Below are 21,218 nucleotides of genomic sequence, written 5' to 3' on the forward strand. Positions count from 1 at the left end.
TCACACGGGAGGCCGTGGATTAGCTGACCACGGTCAACCGGCTGTGGTATCCCGTAAGAGGGCTACCAAGCGAGAGTCGGGGTGTGGGTGGGGGGGGCGTCGGCGTGGCACGGGACTCGGGGTGAGTTTGCGTCATCGTCTGGGGATGCGAACAGCTCCGTACTCTCTTGCAGCGTGCGGACGCGCCTGCCCCTCTACACGCTGACTCTATACCGAAGGAGTAGCTCTGACGTCGCTTGCTGAGCAAGGGACGTCCCCGACTTGAGGGCTCCGTGGCGGGTGGAGAGCTCCGACGGTGAATCTATTTCATACCACCACATGGATAAAGAGACAAAACACACAAACCAACAAAAGGCTGCATCCACAGATGCGCCTAAAACTAACATAAACAGGGTTGCGTCGCAGGACGTGTTGAGGTGCAAGTCACCAGTGACACGATACTCTGATGCCCCTATCTCGCAAACGGATGCACCCAATAGGGCAGCGTCCGAGGCACCAAAGGAGAGGGCAGCGGCTGAGGAAGCGCCAAACCGGGATGCACCCTTAACCGTGCCCACTCCAATGGTATCTCATACACCACCACACAAGGATGCGTCCACTGTTGCGGCCAGGCTGACTGCGTCGGTCGAGCAGAAGATAGCAACTCCGAAGGATGATACAGCAATGTCTGCGTCCATAGGGGGGGCATCCGAAGCAAGATCGATGCGGAAGACCGAGGCTGCGACGGTGAGCACGTCCAGTGCACAAACCTCGACCATGGACATGTCGGCCCTGAAATCAGCGATTCAGGAATCGACTCCCAGGATGGTCCTAAGCTCCTCAAAAAGGCGACGGCTCAGGAAGGCCAAAAGAGCGACGGAACAGCAACAGCTGATTGCCGGCTCTCAGAGGATACCTGAGAACCCTGGAACTGCCCCCGCGGTTGCCACAACTGCAGGACGCGGGAAAAGGGCACCGAAGCCGACTAGGTCCTCTGCCGCGCTCAAGCTTATATTAACCTAGAGGGGGGTACCAAACCAAAAACCCAAACCAAACCAAACAACAAACAAAGGGCCAGAAACGCGATCGGCCAGAGTAAACCGTGACAACGACTGGGGAGAGTAAAAGGGTTAAACCTAACAAACTCCGGCTGGAGTCAGGGACCTCGGCCAGTTACGCGGAAGCGGCAGCATCCTACAAAGCCAACGAGCTTTGTGTTGCCGTGATGACTGAGCCCTTTATAGACATGACACAAGAACAGGCAGATAACATCCGCCTACAAATCGAGGGTAAAATCCAAGATGAGCTCATGGCGGATCTTGAAGCTACCCTAGCAACTGAACCCAACGACATCAGATTCCGGGGAAGAGCCCACTTCTCAGATGGTGTCCTCAAAACTTGGTGCGAGGATACCTACACGCTGGGATGGCTTACCGGAGCATGCGATGTCATCAACAATCCGATACCGGACACCAAACTGGTGGTACGGCCTCAGTCAGACATTCCGAAGAAGGTGCCGTGCTTACTGCATGTTCCAGAGTTCACTGGTAGCACGGAAACTTTACGGAAACTGATCACCAGGCAAAACCGCCACCTAAACATCAGATCTTGGACCCTGACTCACGAACGTAGAACACAGGACCCGACAGGCGTATCTTTGTTCCTTCGTGTTCCGGAATATGAGATCTCAAAGATCAAGGCACACGAACGCCGCATCTACTATCTGGTGGGGAACATCTATATCCGAATTCTGGAAAAGGATGAACCCTCAGTGGTAGCTGCCGCCACAGTAACTACTGCCAGTACATCGGGGACGGGATCCTCGGGGCCAAAGCCGCCCTCGTCAACGACGGAGATAGCCGCGGTTGCCGAGGTAAACGTCCCCATGGAGACAATTCAACAACCACCCTCACCGGTGCAACTAATCTCGGATGACGAGTTCTTTCAGGAGACAGGGGGGAGTGAATTCAGCGACAGCTGTTTGCGCTCCTCCCCCTAACCGGACTGACCTTATCCAGACCAACCTCCAGCACAGCCAAACAGCGTCGGCTTCACTACGCAGACTGCTGGAGACCAACCCGAAGACCATTGCCGCGATCCAGGAGCCGTGGATCAGGAATGGCAAGGTATGCGGCCTGGGTAACACCGGTGGTAAACTTTTGCTGGATACCTCAGTAAGTAACCCAAGAACCTGCATTATCATACCTAAACATGTACCAGCATACCTAATTAACGAACTGTGTTCAAGGGACCTTACAACCATTAGGTTACCTAGGGACGCACATCCAGACATCGTCCTGGCGTCCGCCTACCTACCGGGTGACGAGGACGTGCCCACTCCAGAACTCGGCCTTCTGGCTGACTACTGTGAGAGGGAGAAACTGGAGCTTATAATCGCAGCAGACTCCAACGCGCACCACACGCTATGGGGTAATGCAAATACCAACGCTCGAGGTGAGAATATGCTTAACTTCATTCTTAGCAATAATCTTATCTTAGCAAACAGCGGCTCTGAACCAACCTTTATCAATGCACGCTCGCAAACCATAATCGATCTAACAATGGTGACCTCTGGTCTGTCAGATCACATACAGGATTGGCATGTCTCCAGAGAGCTATCATGCTCAGATCACAGGTGGATCCGCTTTACAATCAAAGGGGAGCTACCTAAACCACAACCACGACGCATACCTCGGAGAACTGATTCAGTAAAATTTTACAGTACAATCGGCTCAGAGGTAAGCAAACTAACAATACCAACCACCATTGATGTACAAGACATAGACAAACATGTAAATAACCTAACGTCCCTACTCCAGACCAGCTTTGAACGCTCGTGTCCCCTTACCATGCCTAGGTGGGGGAGTAGACATAACTGGTGGTGCCCCGAACTGGAGAGACACCGAAAGAAGGTCAGGAAGCTGTTCAATAGAGCAGGAAATACCCGTTTACCTGCCGACTGGGACAAGTACACAATCGCGAGAAGACGATTCAAAAAACTTTTACGTTCTAGGAAGCAAGAGTGCTGGAGACACTTCTGCACCAGCATTGAAAGCAACAACCAGGCAACCAGAGTGAAATCATGCCTCTCTAGTGAGCCTTATCACTCAATTGGTTGTCTTAAAAAACCTGATAAATCATTTACAAAAACCGATGCAGAAACAAATGAACTACTGATGGAAACACACTTTCCAGGCTGCATAATTGCCAACGACCAAGCATGGCAACCCTACTCAGAAAGAGCCACCACCGACTCAGACTGGAATGTAGCTCACAAAATAATCACAAATGAAAAAGTAACATGGGCAATCAACTCCTTCCTACCATTCAAAGCGGCTGGCCTGGATGGCATCTTCCCAGACCTACTAAGATGGAGTGGAAACCTTTTGGTGGACTATCTTGTCTCAATCTTCCGAGCATGTATAGCCCACCGCTACATACCCTTGAAATGGAGGGAAGTGAAAATAATATTCATCCCAAAACCAGGCAGAGAGGACTATACCCAGGCGAAATCCTTCAGACCCATAAGCCTCACATCTTTCCTGTTAAAAACAATGGAGAGGCTTGGAGATCTGGAAATACGTAGCCAGGTATCGCTATCCAAATTCCTGCACCCAAATCAGCATGCCTACAGCCCAGGCAAGTCAACGGATTCATCACTCCACAACGTTGTGTCTCGCATTGGCGACTCCCTGAAGTTAAAACAGTCAACCCTTGGTGCATTTATTGACATCGAAGGCGCTTTTGACAAAACAAACTTCACGAGCATTACCAGAGCACTCGTTACATGTGGAGTATCATCAACCCTGATAGGGTGGATAAACAACATGCTAAAACAACGAGCTATACAGTTCACTGTTAATTCCACGACACGGGGCATTGTCAGCAGAGGCTGCCCGCAAGGTGGTGTCTTATCACCGCTAAACCTCGTAGTTAACGAGCTCATCACAGAACTCAACGCTGGCAACCTCTACACAGTGGGTTATGCGGACGACATAGCTATCTTGATATCGGGAAGCTTTGAAAGTACCCTATGCGATCTCATGGGAAGGGCTTTCAAAGTAATTGAGAGATGGTGCAACAAGCACGAGCTATCTGTCAACCCATCAAAAACAGAGCTAATACTCTTTACAAACCGGAGGGTTCTGGGACCACACAGGCTTCCAAAACTCTTCAACACACAACTCAAACTCAAAAATGAAATAAAGTACTTGGGTGTGATTCTGGACAGTAAACTGCTCTGGAACAAACACCTAGAACACAAACTGAGCAAAGCAACGATCGCCTTCTATCAATGCAAAAAGATGCTAGGCGTGAAATGGGGCTTATCGCCTAAAATAACATTATGGCTATACACTGCCATAATCAGGCCAATGCTGGCCTATGGAGCCCTGGTTTGGTGGCCAAGATCTGAACTTCAAATGGCGATCACGAAACTGGGACGCTTTCAAAGGCTTGCCTTCTCCGCTGCTAGCGGTTGTATGAGAACAACTCCGACCGCAGCAATGGAGATAGCCCTGCAAATCTTACCTCTAGACCTACACATACAGCAGGAGGCGGCACTTGCGGCCATCAGGCTTATGGTATTGGACCTATGGGGCAAAAACCACTACAGTTCACACACAGTGATTCTCAACAGGGCAATAGAGTACCAACCTCTTATAGCTGCGCCATGTGACAGAATCACTAATCAATTAATATTCAACAAGAAATATCTTATACATCTGAGAGAAGAGGAGCAAGATCAGTCGCCCCTGAATGAGCTACGTATATACACTGATGGTTCAAAAACAGGGTGTGGCTCAGGCGCTGGTATTTTCTCCTTTGATCTCAACATCAACATACACCTACATCTGGGCACACAAAGCACAATCTTCCAATGTGAATGTGTCGCTCTAACCGAAGCAGCCAGAGCCGTACAGCGGATGGGAGTCAACGACTTTTACATTAAGCTCATATCGGACAGTGCATCCGTGCTGATGGCGCTCGGTAACGAAAACACAAACAGCAAATTAATACTGGAGTGTCACGAAGCACTGGAGGCAATAGCTCTAACAAATAGAGTTACCTTACAGTGGATTAAGGGACACAGTGGCTCTCTCGGCAACGATGCAGCCGACGAGCTTGCGAGAAGAGGCTCTGGTATGATACCTGCTGGCCCGCATCCGCTCCTCCCCTTGCCCTTCTCGCTGGTTCGAACCTGGATACGCCAGAGATCCACTGTACTCCAGAATCAACGATGGTCGCGAAGTGTAGATTGCAAACAGTCCAAAATGGCTCTGCCGGCTGTGAACCCGCAACTTACTAAGCGACTTCTAAACCTGAACAGAACCAATCTCAAAACAATCATAGGGACAATCACGGGCCATTGTCTCCTTAACAAACATCTTTTCGTCCTAGGCGCAACAGACAGCCCCTTGTGTAGAGGCTGTTTCAGCGCAGAGGAATCAGTCACCCACGTAGTCCTGGAATGCGAGGCTGTGGCTAATCAACGTACAAAAATCCTCGGAACAGTGAGGTCGCTCCGCGAAGCCTGTGAAGTGCCCGGGAGACTTCTGTGCTTCTGGAGGGAGTTGGGCTGGCTTAATTAGCCAGGGCTTCTACGCACAACGGACCGACTACGTGTCTAAGTGCGGAAATTGAGTCCACCTACCTACCTACCTACCTACGATTAAAGGCAGTAGTATCTGAAGCCTGTTTATTTTTTTATGGGATAATGCCTAAACAAAAAATGTTTACTGGAAAAAATATACGTGGCAAAACGACGTTTGCCGAGTCAGCTAGTTATACTATATAATACACACACAAACCAATTGGGTATACCTGTAATGCCAGTAAGGTTACAGATATAGACTGCGTATTTTGTTAAAACATTCTTCTGTGTGTAACGTATGTTCTTTAAGTTCATTGTGCGGAACAACGGAAGATATATTAGTACAGCTGGTGTTTGAAGCTAGGTTCTCCGGCTGCGCTGTGGAATCGCTATGCTTATATTAGTATAAGGAAACTTACCAGTATTATGCATCGAATCGTTTTCATATTCACCAGAATCAGCGGTAAATCTGTAACAAAGATGTTTTTTATTATTCTGTTTCATAATATTTAAATAAATGTTACCAGCAAATAATTTGATTTTCATTACAAAACGGCATACTCAATTATACAATATCAATAACGACGTTGTGGTAGTTAAAGATACTTTTGATTATACAATGAATGCGAGAAGTGGCCGATTCATCGCGAAACCAGAACTTTATAATATTTGAAATTCCACTGAGACGATGTAGAATTATGCAAATTCTGACTTAACGGACTTTGCCACGTGGCTCTGTACGTGAAGCCGGGAATTATGAATAATTCAAAAACTTCAGGTTCTGTTTTAAATTATTTCGTTGGATGAAGATATGAAGAGGTAAACGTATTTTATACAATATATAATATATTTCAAATAAAGATCTGATACGTTGTCTGTACCTTCTATTAATCTCGAATGTAGTTAACATTGTATTACTTAAACGTGGTTATGCATAGACGGAGACAAAATTTAGTTAAAAATTAAACCTAAACCTCTATAAAAAATATATATTCAAAGAGAGTTCCCATAACCTACGAGTCATGGAAGTGGTTGAAGCGACAAAGGTTTTTTTATATAACAGGGGAATGGGCAGGAAACTAGATGTTAAGTGATACCGCCGCCCATAGCATCATTATCAAAAGGCTCGCAAGCTTTGCCTGACTTGTAAGAATTGGTGCCTGGTCTTTTCTTGAAGGTGGGTACCTGATTCTACATAGTGGCGGTGCCCGGTATAAACTGTTTTTTGTCGGGTACCGTAGTGATGTGTGGTCTATGCCTACGGCTTTAGGAAGAAGGCATAATATATATAAATAGCATTGTCATGAGAATTCATAATTCTCATTACTTTAAAATCATTTATTTCATGTAAAGCATTTTATATGGTGATGTACCACAAAGAACGTTTCGGTGGCCGTCGATACACATCTTATACTAGAAAGTCCTGAGTACATACCTCGTTACAATATCTTCTTACCAGGAAGAAAGGCATACAATATTATCAGCCGTAAGGATTTGGAGAAATTCTATTAGTTTGGGAACAAAGAGAGGTTAGACTGATGTTGTAAAAACCGCACTAAACACTCACTATAAAATTCTAAATAGTGGACGTAACTTTTATCAATTATAATTAACAAAAAGTATATATCGAAATAAAAATGTGTCTAACGTAACCCGAGTAAATCTCAACAATTACTAAACTAATAAATGTGACGATAGGCCGAGAAAAATATTTGGGATCACCCTCATCAAAAATTATTAAATTAAAATTATGTATTTCGAACAGGTGTGAACTCAACGTTAGAAGCCAAGAGACTCCTAAGACGTCTGAAAAATATTGTATTAAAAAATACCTATTGACTCGTATAATTATGATGTTTATAATAAAGATTTATAACAAACAAAATCTTGAAAAAAATTTCACCAACAGTACAATGCTTATTGATTCGACACTTTGCTCCTCGAATTATATATTGATTTATATTTAAACTAAAGACACGGTCGTAGCGCATACATTATTATAGCAAAGACTACCCACAATTTCATGAATATAATTATTGTAAATCTCTCACATTCGGTCACTCAGTTTTCATATCGCTACAATTGATAATTAACAAAAAACGAATTAATTAACTAAATACCGAATTTATTATTTTAATGGTTAAATAACGAGCAATAAAAAGATCCAATTAGGTGCAGTCGTTCAAAAGTTATACGTGTACATAAATAACAGCGATATGTTCGCTTTAAAATAGAACCAGAAACGATTCTTTGTATTGTACGTCTGAAGATGAGAGGAGTCATATATGAAATATACATTTTAAATGTGCAAAACGACACTTTTTCTCAGAATATGTTCTACCACGAGAGAAATCTGGCACAAGGGTGTATATAAAGCTTATAGAAATGGGAGCCATATTTTATACTGTATTGTAAGTTTACGTTTATTATAATAATTGTATACTTGTATTATAAGGAATGTCTACTTACAATTATTACCAATTAATGTAAGTAGTGACATTTCTTTGTTCGTCGGGCTGCTACGTGTACTCCGTTGTACATTTGTTCAAGAATTTATGGTATGAGGGAAACAGAAACTGTCTTAACTGATAATCTGTTGCTTTCTCTAAAAACAAGAGTATTTACCAGCTGAATCTTGCAACCACACTTACCAAGAGCCACATATCACATGTGTGACCCATTCCACATCACTCTCAATAAGTCATGAAATATGCTTGACATATGACGAGCATGTAATTTTAATATACTTTTATAGTACTGTGTTTGTTAATCAGATCATCTTAGTTCGTAGTTCAAGATAAGAGATTTTTATAATAAAATTTGTAACATTAAGAACTAGGCCACTCCAAAATTAATCCTAATTATTACCGCAACATGGAAACTGTGTCAGTGTCGGCTCCCTAACAGCTCACTGGTCCGGAAAATTATAGCAGATACAAACTGGAACCCGAAATTTAGATTTATTTTCAAAGCGAATCTCATCTCCATCTCGTTTGACATATTTTAAAACTTTTTTTGCATCGTTACATTTATACAAATTATACTATAGCTACTGTTTTTATTTATTTATTTTAGCACACCACAAATTATTATCGAAAATTGTGAATTATACTTTAAACATACAATATATATTTTATAGATAGTTTATAGATAGTTTGGACATTAGGAAAAAATATATAATGATTATAAGCCCTAAGAATCCTTATAAGAAAAGTAATCCTGTCGTTGAATAGCTATACAGAACAATAACTCTAAATTTTATATCATTTATCATACAGTTTTATCTGAAGAACATATATTTTTTTTAATGCCAGCGTAAATTCATTTGAAGTACTTAAGTAAAAGCAATAAAAAACTATTTTTTATAAGAAGGTATCTTCACATGTTTAATAATCTTAAATAAATACAATTGATTGTATTGATTGATAATTAATATAATATTAATCCCTAAGATAAAAATAACATAATACTGCTATCATACATTAATATAACAAAACGCACAGTAACCTTAAATCATAGTAACTACAAAATATTATCAAATTAATTAAGTGATTAATTTTTTTCAGTTAATAGTAATATTTAAATAATAAGAGGTAATAGTCACAGAAACGATAAAATATTCATTACTTTAGAATTAGCCCTATAGGGATTCGCTCGTTTGGAAAACTAGTGATTTACAATGATTAAAGTAAAAATAATAATTATTAATTTTATCTTGGGAATGTCTCAGTTATAAGTGTAGCATTGTCACCTTGTCAACGTCAGCCCACTAACGGCTCGCTGGGTCGGAAAACTGTAGCAGATACGAGTCGCTACATGTGACCCGTGATTTAGATTTATTTTCATTAAAATATTGCTATCCATTCTAGAATTTATTCAGAAATCGTATTTCATTTATTTTATGCGAACACATTTTCTGGTAACACCGACGCTTTTGGAGTTATTAGACCAATGTGTTTTACATTTATGTCATATATTTATATATATTAAGGTCATATATTTATACAATATTTGAATGTTACATAGATATTGTTAATAAAAATGCATTGAGCCTCGTGATTCTGATTTAATTTACGGATAGATGAACCAATCCCTTGCCGAGATTTTCTTAATGTATTTAACACTTCGTTGCAATACAATATAAAATTAAACATAAGTAAATGAAAAGGAACTGGCATCTTTATAGATTTCGAGTGATCTCTTCCAGGCAACCACTGTGATAAAAAAATTAGATAAGGTATGCAAGAAGTGCATACATAATACATATAGTTATTTACACAAAACTAAACAGGAACTAAAAATAAACTACACTGAAAAAAAGATACATGAAAAATAAAAAATGTACTTGAATCCGGATAATTTGTTTAAGTTTTTAGTTTCTAATTCTATTTACATTTTAACATATTTTTTTACTAAAAACATATTAAATAATCTATATACACACACGATACACTATTTAAAACTCAAGATCGGGTGAACCGATTTGGCTGAAAATTGGTGGGGAGGTAACTTAGAACTACTAAACGAGACTTTTTGCCCGGTTTCCGTGGGACGTGATATAAAACGTGGTATAACAAAAGGCAAAACTGACAGCTAAACGTAATGCTATCTATGTTTTGAATTTGTTCGTTGATGTATTTATTTCGAATCTCTATTAACTTATTGTGTCAATACTGTCATTAACAATGCCACGACGAAGACGAACGAATCTTACCCGACAAAGTGTTAATGTTATAAATTGGTGGACCGATTTTGTTGAGTTTTTAAGTATATTCGAGAATAGTTTAGAATATTTAAAACTAGACATTCTTTGTTTTTTTTTTTTTAGGTATGTATTATAAGGTATTGTAAGGAACTACAAACATTATGCCATATGAATGAATCCTTATTTTCCTTGGCCACGGCATCATGCTTGAACCGCTTGACCGATTTCGCTAATTCTTTTTTGTTGTGTTTTTTATTGTCAGGAAAAAAAATATTCTTATGAAAGAAAAAAATAAGCAAATTGCGCGGAAAATTAGAAAATTTAAGAATACTTAACCATCATATAAAGTAATCCTGACTTTTGTTACGATAGCAATTTTTTTTCAATGAATAGCGGTTTTACAATTCAAAGTTTTTTATGTAACTTATGGCGTTTGTTATAACATTGACATTGACAGAATGTGAAAAATGAATACCTTTTAAAACAAATGCTTCGATCGGAGTTATTATATTGATAAAATACATTTAAAATTGTTTATGGCATAAATCTTGAGAATGCATGTTTTTCACATGGCGAGTTATATATATATATGTATGTCGCCTGTACCCGTGTTCCAACAATACTAAATATATACGCGCCAGAAAATCGAACAAAGAATGTCGCATATCATATAGTTTGTTTGTTTCAAACAGTTTGTTTCTGATTAAATATTGTTTTAGTTAGTTTTACCAATTCGAAATCAATTTTCATAGTTAAGACAGGACAGGTCCGCTAGTTCATTTTAAAAAAGATAAGACATGCAGACATACATTAGCAACATACATGGCAAAATAGGACTACACACTTATATTGTAGTAAAAACAAAACACGAACACATAGCTGATCAAAGGAAGAAACGTTTAAAGAAATTGAAAAGTAAACTATACGCATTCAAGCTAGTTATGGGCGGAGAACAGACATGTTTTACAGTACCATCAGTATACCATTGATAGTTTTTCGATTTCGATTTTATGGTTGACGCCGACTTCCGCACGATGTATTACGTCACCGTACAAGCAAGAACACATTTAAAGAAAGGCTGTACAAGAGTTGAACTTACTAAGCACAGTCTGGACACATAAGAAGTAGACTAAAGCTGCTTTGAAACATTTATGAGGGCGATTTGTGTATTTATCCAAAACACTGAAGAGATTATAAGGGTAAGCCTTAAATGAAAATTATATATACAAACTCTTGCTAAATTTTGTAACCAACCTATCAAGTTTTTAAGTATATCTGTTTTTAACTACTAATACATTTACTTTTAACAACTAAAATTAATATATTATTAAATAATGTATCAAAGTGTTACTAATACAAATGAACAAGTTTCTATTTCTAAGCAAATATATCGATTAATAAACAGGAGTATGTTTCCACTTAAGTGCAAATAATAAGGGCGTGCCAGACGTAAGTTCATCAGCAAAGTTATATTGGAATAAGTTTGTTAATCACTGCTTACAGATTGAAGTGTTATCTCTATACAAAGGTAATAGTTTCAGTAAGTACCAACTGATTATTAAAGTTTATAATGAAAATAATTAGTCTGAAATGTTTTGTTATATAGTACATAGATCAGTACCTGGTGACTTTTAGTTGGGTTTCATTGTCGATATTGCTAAAATCTATGAAAAACTAACAAAAATGCTAGCATCTATAATGTAAGACATTAATTAAAGTATCTTATATAAAGGTATGGATATTAGTTAATATAACATTAGGTCTTTACATATGAAATTGGCGTTTTGTATGGGAGGAACAAAAAGTCGAATATTTTTAAATATAATATATTTAATTAATCAAAGTATGAACCATTGTTTTCTATGCACTTTTGCCATCTCATAGGTAGTTCATTGATCCCTTTACTAAAAAAACTAGTCGGACGGGAATCAATAAAATCTGTGAAGGCGATTTGGACTGCCGCATCAGAGTTAAATTTTTTCCCTTGCAAGAAGCTGTCCAGATTTCGAATAAAATGGTAATCTGTTGGAGCAAGGTCCGGGGAGTACGGAGGATGTCTTAGACATTCCAATTGAAGCTCTTCTAATTTGGTAGCCGTCTATTGTGCAGTGTGTGGTCCAGCGTTGTCGTGAAGTAGCAGTGGCGTGGAGCGATTGACCAGCCTAGGTTGTTTAGCCGCTAGCTTTTCCATCATGGTTTGCAATTGCTGAAAATAGACATCAGCCGTAATAGTCTGTCCAGATTTGAGAAAACTGCAATGAATAAAACCGGCACTAGTCCACCAAACGCTTACAAGTAACTTTTTTGGGGTTAATTTTCGCTTGGGGCAGGATTTGGCTGGCTGACCAGGATCCAACCATTGCGCGGAGCGCTTCCAATTATCGTAAAGAATCCATTTTTCATCACAGGTAATGATTCGCTTTAAAATACCTTCATTATTGTGCCGGTTCAGTAATGTAACGCAGCAGTCGACGCGCGTTTGCCGGTTTGCTTCAGTCAATTCGTGAGGTACCCACCTTTCAAGCTTTTTAATCTTCCCAATTTGCTACAAGTGAATTAAAAAAGTTTATCACTAACACCGCAGTCTGCAGCTAACTCGGACGTGGTTTGCGATGGATCCGCTTCCACAATAGCCTTCAATACTTCATTATCAACTTGGGTCTCAGGCCGTCCACGGAGCTTGTTCTGCAGGTCGAAATTTCCAGAACGAAAACGTTGGAACCAAAAACGAACTGTGTTTTCTTTTGCAACATGACCGCCATACACATCATTCACCCTTCGAGTCATTTCCGCAGCACTAGTGCCACGGCGGAACTCGTACTCGTAAATAATGCGATACTTTAAGTTTTCCATTTTGTAAAATGAGTGACGCAAACAGAAAAAAACAAATGAATGTCGGTCATCGAAGCACAAATACATGGGTAAATAGCTGTAAAAATTTGAATTTGGAATTCCTTACCAAAAAGGAGAACATCGTGATTGCTTCGTGCCAGTACGAAATACGCCAATTTCATATGTAAGGACCTAATAGTATAAAAATTATATTTATTTTTCGAAAATAAAAACGCAACGACAGGTGCTTCTAAATTTAAATTTTCTGCCAATTCTCAAATCGTCAAACCTTTTTATTTACCTTTTTTTTGCAATATATGTAACTAAGAACTGTAAGACTTTTAATTGCTATATACGTAGTCAAAATGTTCAAAATTGACTAAACTAATATTAATAAAATGTGAACACCATTATTTCAATGAAATATTTACTTTATTGCATTCACGTACAAAAGTGGATTATTAAGTTTAGTAGTAGTAAGTTATACATAAAAAAATTAAACTTTTCACGTAATGTTCTTGGTCTAAAACTGTCATATCATACGACCCAGATGTATATGTAACAAATCTCATTAAGCATGCAGTTTCCACTAACGATGATAGAACTGGGACACAGATTACGTCATATATTTTAGAGTTCCGTGGAAAGCCTTGGACCGTTGATCGTGATTATCATTATCTCCACAGGATCAGAATTTTAAAACAGAGAGCACAAGGTAGCCGGCTTAATTTATTTTAGGTTTCACGGCACATTGCGAGAAGGCTCGCAAGTGCATTGACAGCCTTTTCTGAATCAGTACCTACGCTATTTCTAAGAAGAAAAGTTGAAGTGAGTGGTACCTCCTCTTTGAGGCTACAGATTAAACCGGTCTTACCACATTGTGTGTCACAAACTCGTTCATGTTTAGTGTGTGTGTGATATTAAATAATAAAATTTACCTCTAGATAAATTTTATTATTTAATATCAATTATTCTCTGGATAAAAATACTTCACAATATGAAAGTGAAGGGTAAATGATACTTTTATGACAAACATTTTAATATATTAGAAAATTACATTATTGTCTATGTACTTTATTCAAATCTCACTTGAATTTCTTGCATTAAAAATATTACATTTTGTAAAGCTAGTAAATATAACAAACTATTATATTTAGATAAAATAACATCAAATAGTTCTAGTTTAACGGTTAAACAATGTAAACTCAAGTTAGGCTGAACTTAATGTGAGTATAAAAGTAACTATAACGTACGATCATAAAGGCGAGAAAATGGGAAAATATTACATGGATTTGGATTAAGTTTACTCCTATTTTATTTTATGATAGTCTTGTTTATCTTGAATACATATCAGATAATAAAAATTATTATAAAAGAAATTGTAGAACAGTTTTATGTGTGTGTGTTGTACCCAGTCAATTAATTGGAAATAAGTTGGTTACGATACGAAACCATAATTTATATAGGAGTCAAATTGTAAAACAAAGTTTTTAGCGGTCAAAAACGTTATTATAACAGCATAACGAACATGCATGTTACCATAGATGCCGAATGATTTCACGGTAAAAAAGGGTAAAACCGATATAAAAATATACCTTTAGTTCATGTTTTATACTGAATATTTTTGGCTGCAGTATTTTTTTCATTTAATCTCATGTTTTTAACACAAGATATATCTTGTTTACCTATTAATCATGGATAGTATTGTATGTTAAGATATATCAGCAAGATACATTATATGTGTAGCTTATCTCAAAAGTAAGATCATCTGAGGTCACAGTAGCAATCACGTAAAGTGCTACGGCGCTACGAACACAATGCCGGGGTTACGCCGTATTCGTAGACAACCTACGACACCTTATCAAGGTTTTGCATTTTACTTATCTACATATATCACCAACTATGTTGGAATTTAATACTTTACTTTAATAATAAAGTATAGAAATGAGATCGTATGTATAATCTATTATTGATAATTTATGTTTTATCACATGTTAAGTACCAAAAAGTAACTAAATCAAGATGCGAAAGCTTTCCTTAATATGTACACCACAACTACTTTAACTCGTAATATATACTACTCTGTAATATTGGATATATTTCAATTACAACTAGAATAAAGTACTAGCAAATAACAAATGAATTACCTTTGCGTGATAGAATGTTCGCCGGTCAATTCTGAAACAAACAAATAATAATTTTATGTATATTCTTATAATTAAAGAGTGTGAGGCAACAATGTAAGCTGCGTTGTGATAGAATAATTCTAATTATTCCGTAAAATAGTAAAAACGTAAACGTTAAGTCAAAAAGCCTTTTGAAGAACGAATTTAATTAATTAATTATTCCCAACACGTTATAAAAATAGCAAAAGCGATTCCATTAGCGTGAAAAAGGCGGGAAACTATTGACAGTGTCACAAAATGGCGAGAGAAAACAGTTTTAATTACAAAAGCTGTTATCTGATAAAATTGAAAGTTGAGTGACATATTTCATAAAACTATTCGTAAAAATTTTAAGCTAAATTGTTGGTTTATAGTATATGACAAAATACAAAAATAATATTAATCATACTTAAACAATAATTTACAAAACTATGGTTATAATTATGAATCCCGTCGGAAGTAATCATAAATTTAACATTGCCAAACTTTACATTCCGTCAAGTTTGATAAGCTTTTGGTGAACATAATCAGATAAGTTTAGTTACTGTAGTATCTTGATATAACTTTAGAAGGTTAATAACATTATATATTGACAATTAATAATTAGTAACATCACGCTAAACAATGATCTTCAACGTGATGTTTTGAACAATAGGGGATATTTTTTTCACTTTATAGTATATAGTAATAATAAGTATAAATATCCAATTAAAACAAATTTAAATATAGTCCCTGTGGAAGTCGCTTTTTTGGGTTATTCGTTGAGGAAAGCACCAGCTCTGGGGTCACCTATCAGGTGCCAACATAAATTTAGCACTTGGCGTAGATAACCTGATCTAAACCGAGAATATACTTATTCGGTGGACTGAAAAGTTCGAAGGATGACTCATAGATGGCGCTGCTCATATTACATTAATATATCGTTAGCCCTAAAAAAGACACATGTATAAATTTGACTACTGTCGTACTGTTAGTGATAGTACTTTGAACATAAGTTTCTTTAAAAAGTTATCCAATGCTTGATAAACATTATCGGAATCTGCACCAGGAAAATTAATCGTTTAGATATGAACCACTCACGTATAACAAAAGAATAAAGAAATACTAAATAATTAAATGCTGTGCTTATAATGATGAAAAGAGTTCCTACGTCTGGCTATACTCCGGCCGCAACTCTGACGATTTAGGCAATGACCACACTTATAAAACTAAGCCCGATACACAAAATGTCTACCAATCTTTAGTCCATGATTCAGCCTCAGATTGAACCTATTTATTTTATTGTTTTATTAGAGTTTTATATGATCAGAGTTCGGAACCTCATCGTCTCAACATAGTCGTTTTAAAATTGATTGTGAAACGTTCATTACGGTGCTAAAAATTTATGTAAGACCGGGCTAGGAACGAACAAACTAAAAGTTGAGATCACGCTTTATTGTTTAACTTATTTATTCTGCTCTAACTTTATATTTATTAAAATAACAAAAACCCGTTAGAATATATAATAGTAATAGTAGTACATTTATATATTTTTCAACAAATACGTATACAATGTAAAAAATAGTCGTTAAATTGGTAACTCAATATTACATTTTATCGCGAGAAACAATACAATTAGAGATCGCCAGCTCTCCGTAAAAACAAAAAGGGATTGCTGATTTGCAGAATTGCTAGCCATTAGTGATTTATGTCGAAGCGAAAAATAAAGGCTCGAAGTGTTCTAGGGACCGTTTTTCAATTTCTTTTAACAAACATGAATTAAACAACAAATTACAATTGAATCCCACATATTTATTTCCCCCTGTAACGCGGAGAGTTTGCAAGTAATATTTTTGTAGTATGAACTTTATAATGATTTAACTAGCCCAAAATTACGTTTGCGTACCTACTAACTAAATTTGTTAAATTAGTGATCCTAAATTTTACATTTTAAAAAAACAGCGTTACGAGAATACTCCTATAACGCGATCCGGGTCTATCGCGTTATAGAGAGATTAATTTATTTTAATTTTCAAAATTATGTATTATATCGTTAGATTTATAACTTTTCTTCCAGGGGGAGATTTGACCACATATTGAAGTAAGGCTGTCTCATACAAGAATCTACTTTGACAAGGTTGCCATTTTCCATTCTTGATATTAATATCATGCGTACATTTACTACTCTAAATTAAATTATAAATCTTTTGATAAAATAACCCGAAAGTCTGAGCGGAAAGAGAAGCGGCGTGGCAGATATGGAAACTAATATAATTCTTATTTGCTACTTGTCATTTCATGAAACTGAATATGAATATAATATAAATTAAATCTATATTTATGATAATATAAATTATTACTGTCGCACTATAATATCATAAATATATTGCACTTTAGCGACCCCAAATTCTAATATATAAAACACTTATAGATAATATTTCTGCCACTTTTTTAGTTTAACCAAGATTTTTGTAATTAATAATTATTCCGTTGTCATTGTTCCTAACTTTAGGTCAGTTTATAACTTTCCAGATAAAAGTTAACCATTAAATAGATTTCACAACTACACTTAAGTATAAAGCTTTTCAATCTGATTGAAAGTAACGATCGTTGCCACCGAGAACTTAGTCTCAATCACTTTCAAAAGTCCTTTCGACGCGCACATTTGTATTAAAAGTTACCGAAAGCTCCATTACTTATCAAAAAAGAGCAGAGTTGGTACAGTTGCTTAAGAGTATGGTTGTCAACCCTGAGGTCATGCGTTTAAATCACAGCTGTGCATTTATTTACGCAGAACTAAGTCTTGATCTTACGTAGTTTGTCCATTAAGATGAAAGTATAAATAACTTACCGCGTTTAAAGGCGAATGATTCATCAGACCTGTAAACAAAATTAGGCAAATGTAACTATAAACATTCAATAGTGATTTTTATAATATTTTGCGTAATCTGCACCTCAATTGTTTGACAAATGTTCTGTGTATAGTATAAAAATAAATATCCTCAAACCTCTTTGCATGTCATAAATCTGTTTACGTACCGTGTTGCATTTTAGTCATTGAAGTGAAACTTTTTATCGGCGTTGGAAAAAAATTACCATCACATTTTTCGAAATCTTTTTCTTGTCCCTACCACGGTTGATTCGAAGAGATTCAAAGCCATTAATAATAAAAATATATAATAACGATAACAATGATAGTAATAATTTTAATACAATTAATGAAATTCTGTAATAATCTTAGAAGTAATAAGATAAAATGAAATAATTGTATTATTTGTATTCATGTCTATGATAATAAAAGCCTTTTGTTAAACTTTTATACTCAACTTAATTTAACCAATTTCTGAAAAGTTGCATATAGATCATTTTTCGAAAAATAAGGTCATACAGAAGTTTCACTTCTTACGTGTGTACACTAGTACACGCCAACTTTTTTTTATTCATTCTCTCATCAGCTTTATTTATAATTGTGTATTTTTATTTATATCGAATTTGATGGAATTAGCTTTACTCAAATTAAAACACGGTTCAAAAACGGGTTTCAAGATTCAAATTTAATTTTCATTTAGAAGCATACAACTACTTACGCGAAATGTTTTCATAAACAAATATAACTCTATGTATGAACTGAATAATTAATGAAATGAGGTCCTTGCATATGCCGAAATGAAGGAAACTCTTTTCAAAAACACTATGAAAAGAAATAAGATGAGACTCAAATGCCCATTTCAAAGCCTCCAACGAATGTCATTATGAAAATGAATGAAACATTTCAAAACGAGTGTTTTCATTACATTTTCTATACATTTTTCATTAACTATTGAATGGCTTAATAAGATTAGGTTGAAAGGAACTTGAATAGTAATAATGGGTCATTTTAAAGATTTCTAAATGGGTTAAGTATGATGATTTTTTACTTCTATTATATCAATAAAGTTAGGATTGTTTGAGTAAGCGCATAATTTTTTTATTTATACTTAAATAGATAAAACACTATCATATCAAACAGATTATCTAGAATAAACTTATCATTTATATTTATGGAACAGAAGTCAAAAAAGCAGGAGGGATTACGACCCATGGACATCAGGTTTGCAAGCTCGTTGTCAGCCATAAAAGTAATGTTCACTTGAAAGCCCCGAAATCGTAACTGTTCGGAAATATCTGGAATGGCAGTACTAAAAGTACTTATTTGGCCGCGGCAAGAAGTATTTTAAAAAGCCGTGAAGTGAAAGACGGCAAGATAGAAAATGGGGGGCTATCAGTCTTGACATTATTCCGAAGAGTTCTTCAGAACATTGCATCTTTATGCGCTCTAAAGAATCTAGCTGATATATCTATATAGTAAATATATTTTTTCTCTGTCTAAAAATATAAATAAAGTTAAATTTTTCAAAATTAAATAAGTTATAATTTTTTATAATCTTTATTTTATTTCTACGTATTATGTCTGATATTCTGTGCTTGATTGAATAAATATGGTTCTACCACTGACAATTTAACAACATAAATATAAATAAAAGGTTTTTTAATCAAATTTTTCAAAATTAAATAAGTTATAATTTTTATAATCTTTATTTTATTTCTACGTATTATGTCTGATATTCTGTGCTTGATTGAATTAATATGGTTCGACCACTGAGGATTTAATAACATCCCAAAAATACTTTTAAGTTGCGTGTAAAATTAAATTTTGTAGTTTTTTTGTGCTAACTTTGATTGGTATGTAATTATAATTTGAACATTTTAAGTGTGTATTGTTTACTAAAGTGATACAAAAGGGTTGAAGAATTTTTTCGACCTCATTCAATGACCTCGTAAATTAATTGAGGAGAACTAAATGTTGATTTTATTGAAGCTTTATTAATTAATCCATACAATAATAGTTTAGTTTAGATTTCTTAATATCAGTAAGTTCTAAACATAAGGTTTTGTTAGTGTTCTAGTAAATACAAATGTATTTTAGGGTAAGCGTCCTCCATATTTTTCCATTTCATTTTGTCTTGAGCAACATTCATTCAGTTCTCCCCCGATAGTTCTAATCCATCATCTGGCCATATTTTATTTCCCAGTATCCAGGTCCAGGTCCATTTTGTTGTTTCAAGTGTCCTTCTTTTCTCCCGCGCTCAAAAATATAACCTGGGGGCCTACCATGAGCTTTCTTAAAACAATTGAGATGAGATACGGATGAGTTAAGGTTCCTAAAGTTAATAAGCATTTTGTTGTACAATTACCGCCTATAAGCTGAAACGCCTAATGCCTAATTTATTAATTGAATAATATATATACTTAGTTAAGAGCAATTATTTTTAGGTACACTGAAATATTGAACAAATCAAAGTCGTTGATCTATAGCAAATTACTTCTTCTTCGAAGTCGGTAGAAGGGAATTACCATCTAGATTCTCATCTCCATCGATGTTTTAATAATTTATTTATAATCACACTTTCTAATCTTTAACTCCTCCAAAATAAATATAAAAATTATAAATGTTTCCTATATTAGACATAGTAGATACATGTTATTATTTTAACTTTAAGAACAAGTTTTAATTAAAATATTGAATTTTATATGTTCTAAACCATTATTTGGACATTTATATACAAACAAGTTACAAAAAAATAACTTTTTTAGAATCGCGTATTCTGTCAAATTTTTGTACTGGCTGAGGGTTATGGTAGGAATTTTCATATAACGAAATCGATTACCGCTAAAGTCACGTGAGAACATAAACTTTGTCATGGTATGAATAAGTGATGCCTCTCAGTTGAAGGTTGTCAATAGGCTCGCAATAATTGCTCATGATAGGCGCCTTGCTCATTTCCGATTAAGCTTTAGAGTGCATCTATAAAATTTGTTTTTATACGAAAGTCAACATTTCTTCTCAACTTTGAGATGATACTATTGAACGCTGGCAAGTTGATATCTTATCATATTGTAATTCTTAATACAAAAGTATTTGTTC

At 36.1% G+C, this 21,218-nt stretch overlaps 1 protein-coding gene and 1 long non-coding RNA gene across 2 annotated transcripts in view; one reads left to right on the forward strand and one right to left on the reverse strand.

Moving 5' to 3' along the window:
• LOC123710553 (Down syndrome cell adhesion molecule-like protein Dscam2) overlaps positions 1–21,218 on the reverse strand; it is a 99,743-nt gene that overhangs the window by 37,419 nt on the left and 41,106 nt on the right. Inside the window, exons 6-8 of the mRNA XM_045662523.1 lie at positions 18,105–18,133; positions 15,257–15,287; positions 5,992–6,041 (exon numbers count right to left, since the gene is read on the reverse strand). Of these exons, the coding sequence (XP_045518479.1) occupies positions 5,992–6,041; positions 15,257–15,287; positions 18,105–18,133 (110 nt within the window). The remainder of the gene's footprint in view (positions 1–5,991; positions 6,042–15,256; positions 15,288–18,104; positions 18,134–21,218) is intronic.
• Positions 1,714–2,500, forward strand: LOC123710555. Its single transcript, XR_006753846.1, has 3 exons — positions 1,714–1,852; positions 1,928–2,153; positions 2,228–2,500. It is a non-coding gene; the product is annotated as an uncharacterized LOC123710555 (long non-coding RNA).

This window comes from Pieris brassicae, chromosome 6 (genome assembly GCF_905147105.1).
Source record: "Pieris brassicae chromosome 6, ilPieBrab1.1, whole genome shotgun sequence".
NCBI lineage: Eukaryota > Metazoa > Arthropoda > Insecta > Lepidoptera > Pieridae > Pieris > Pieris brassicae.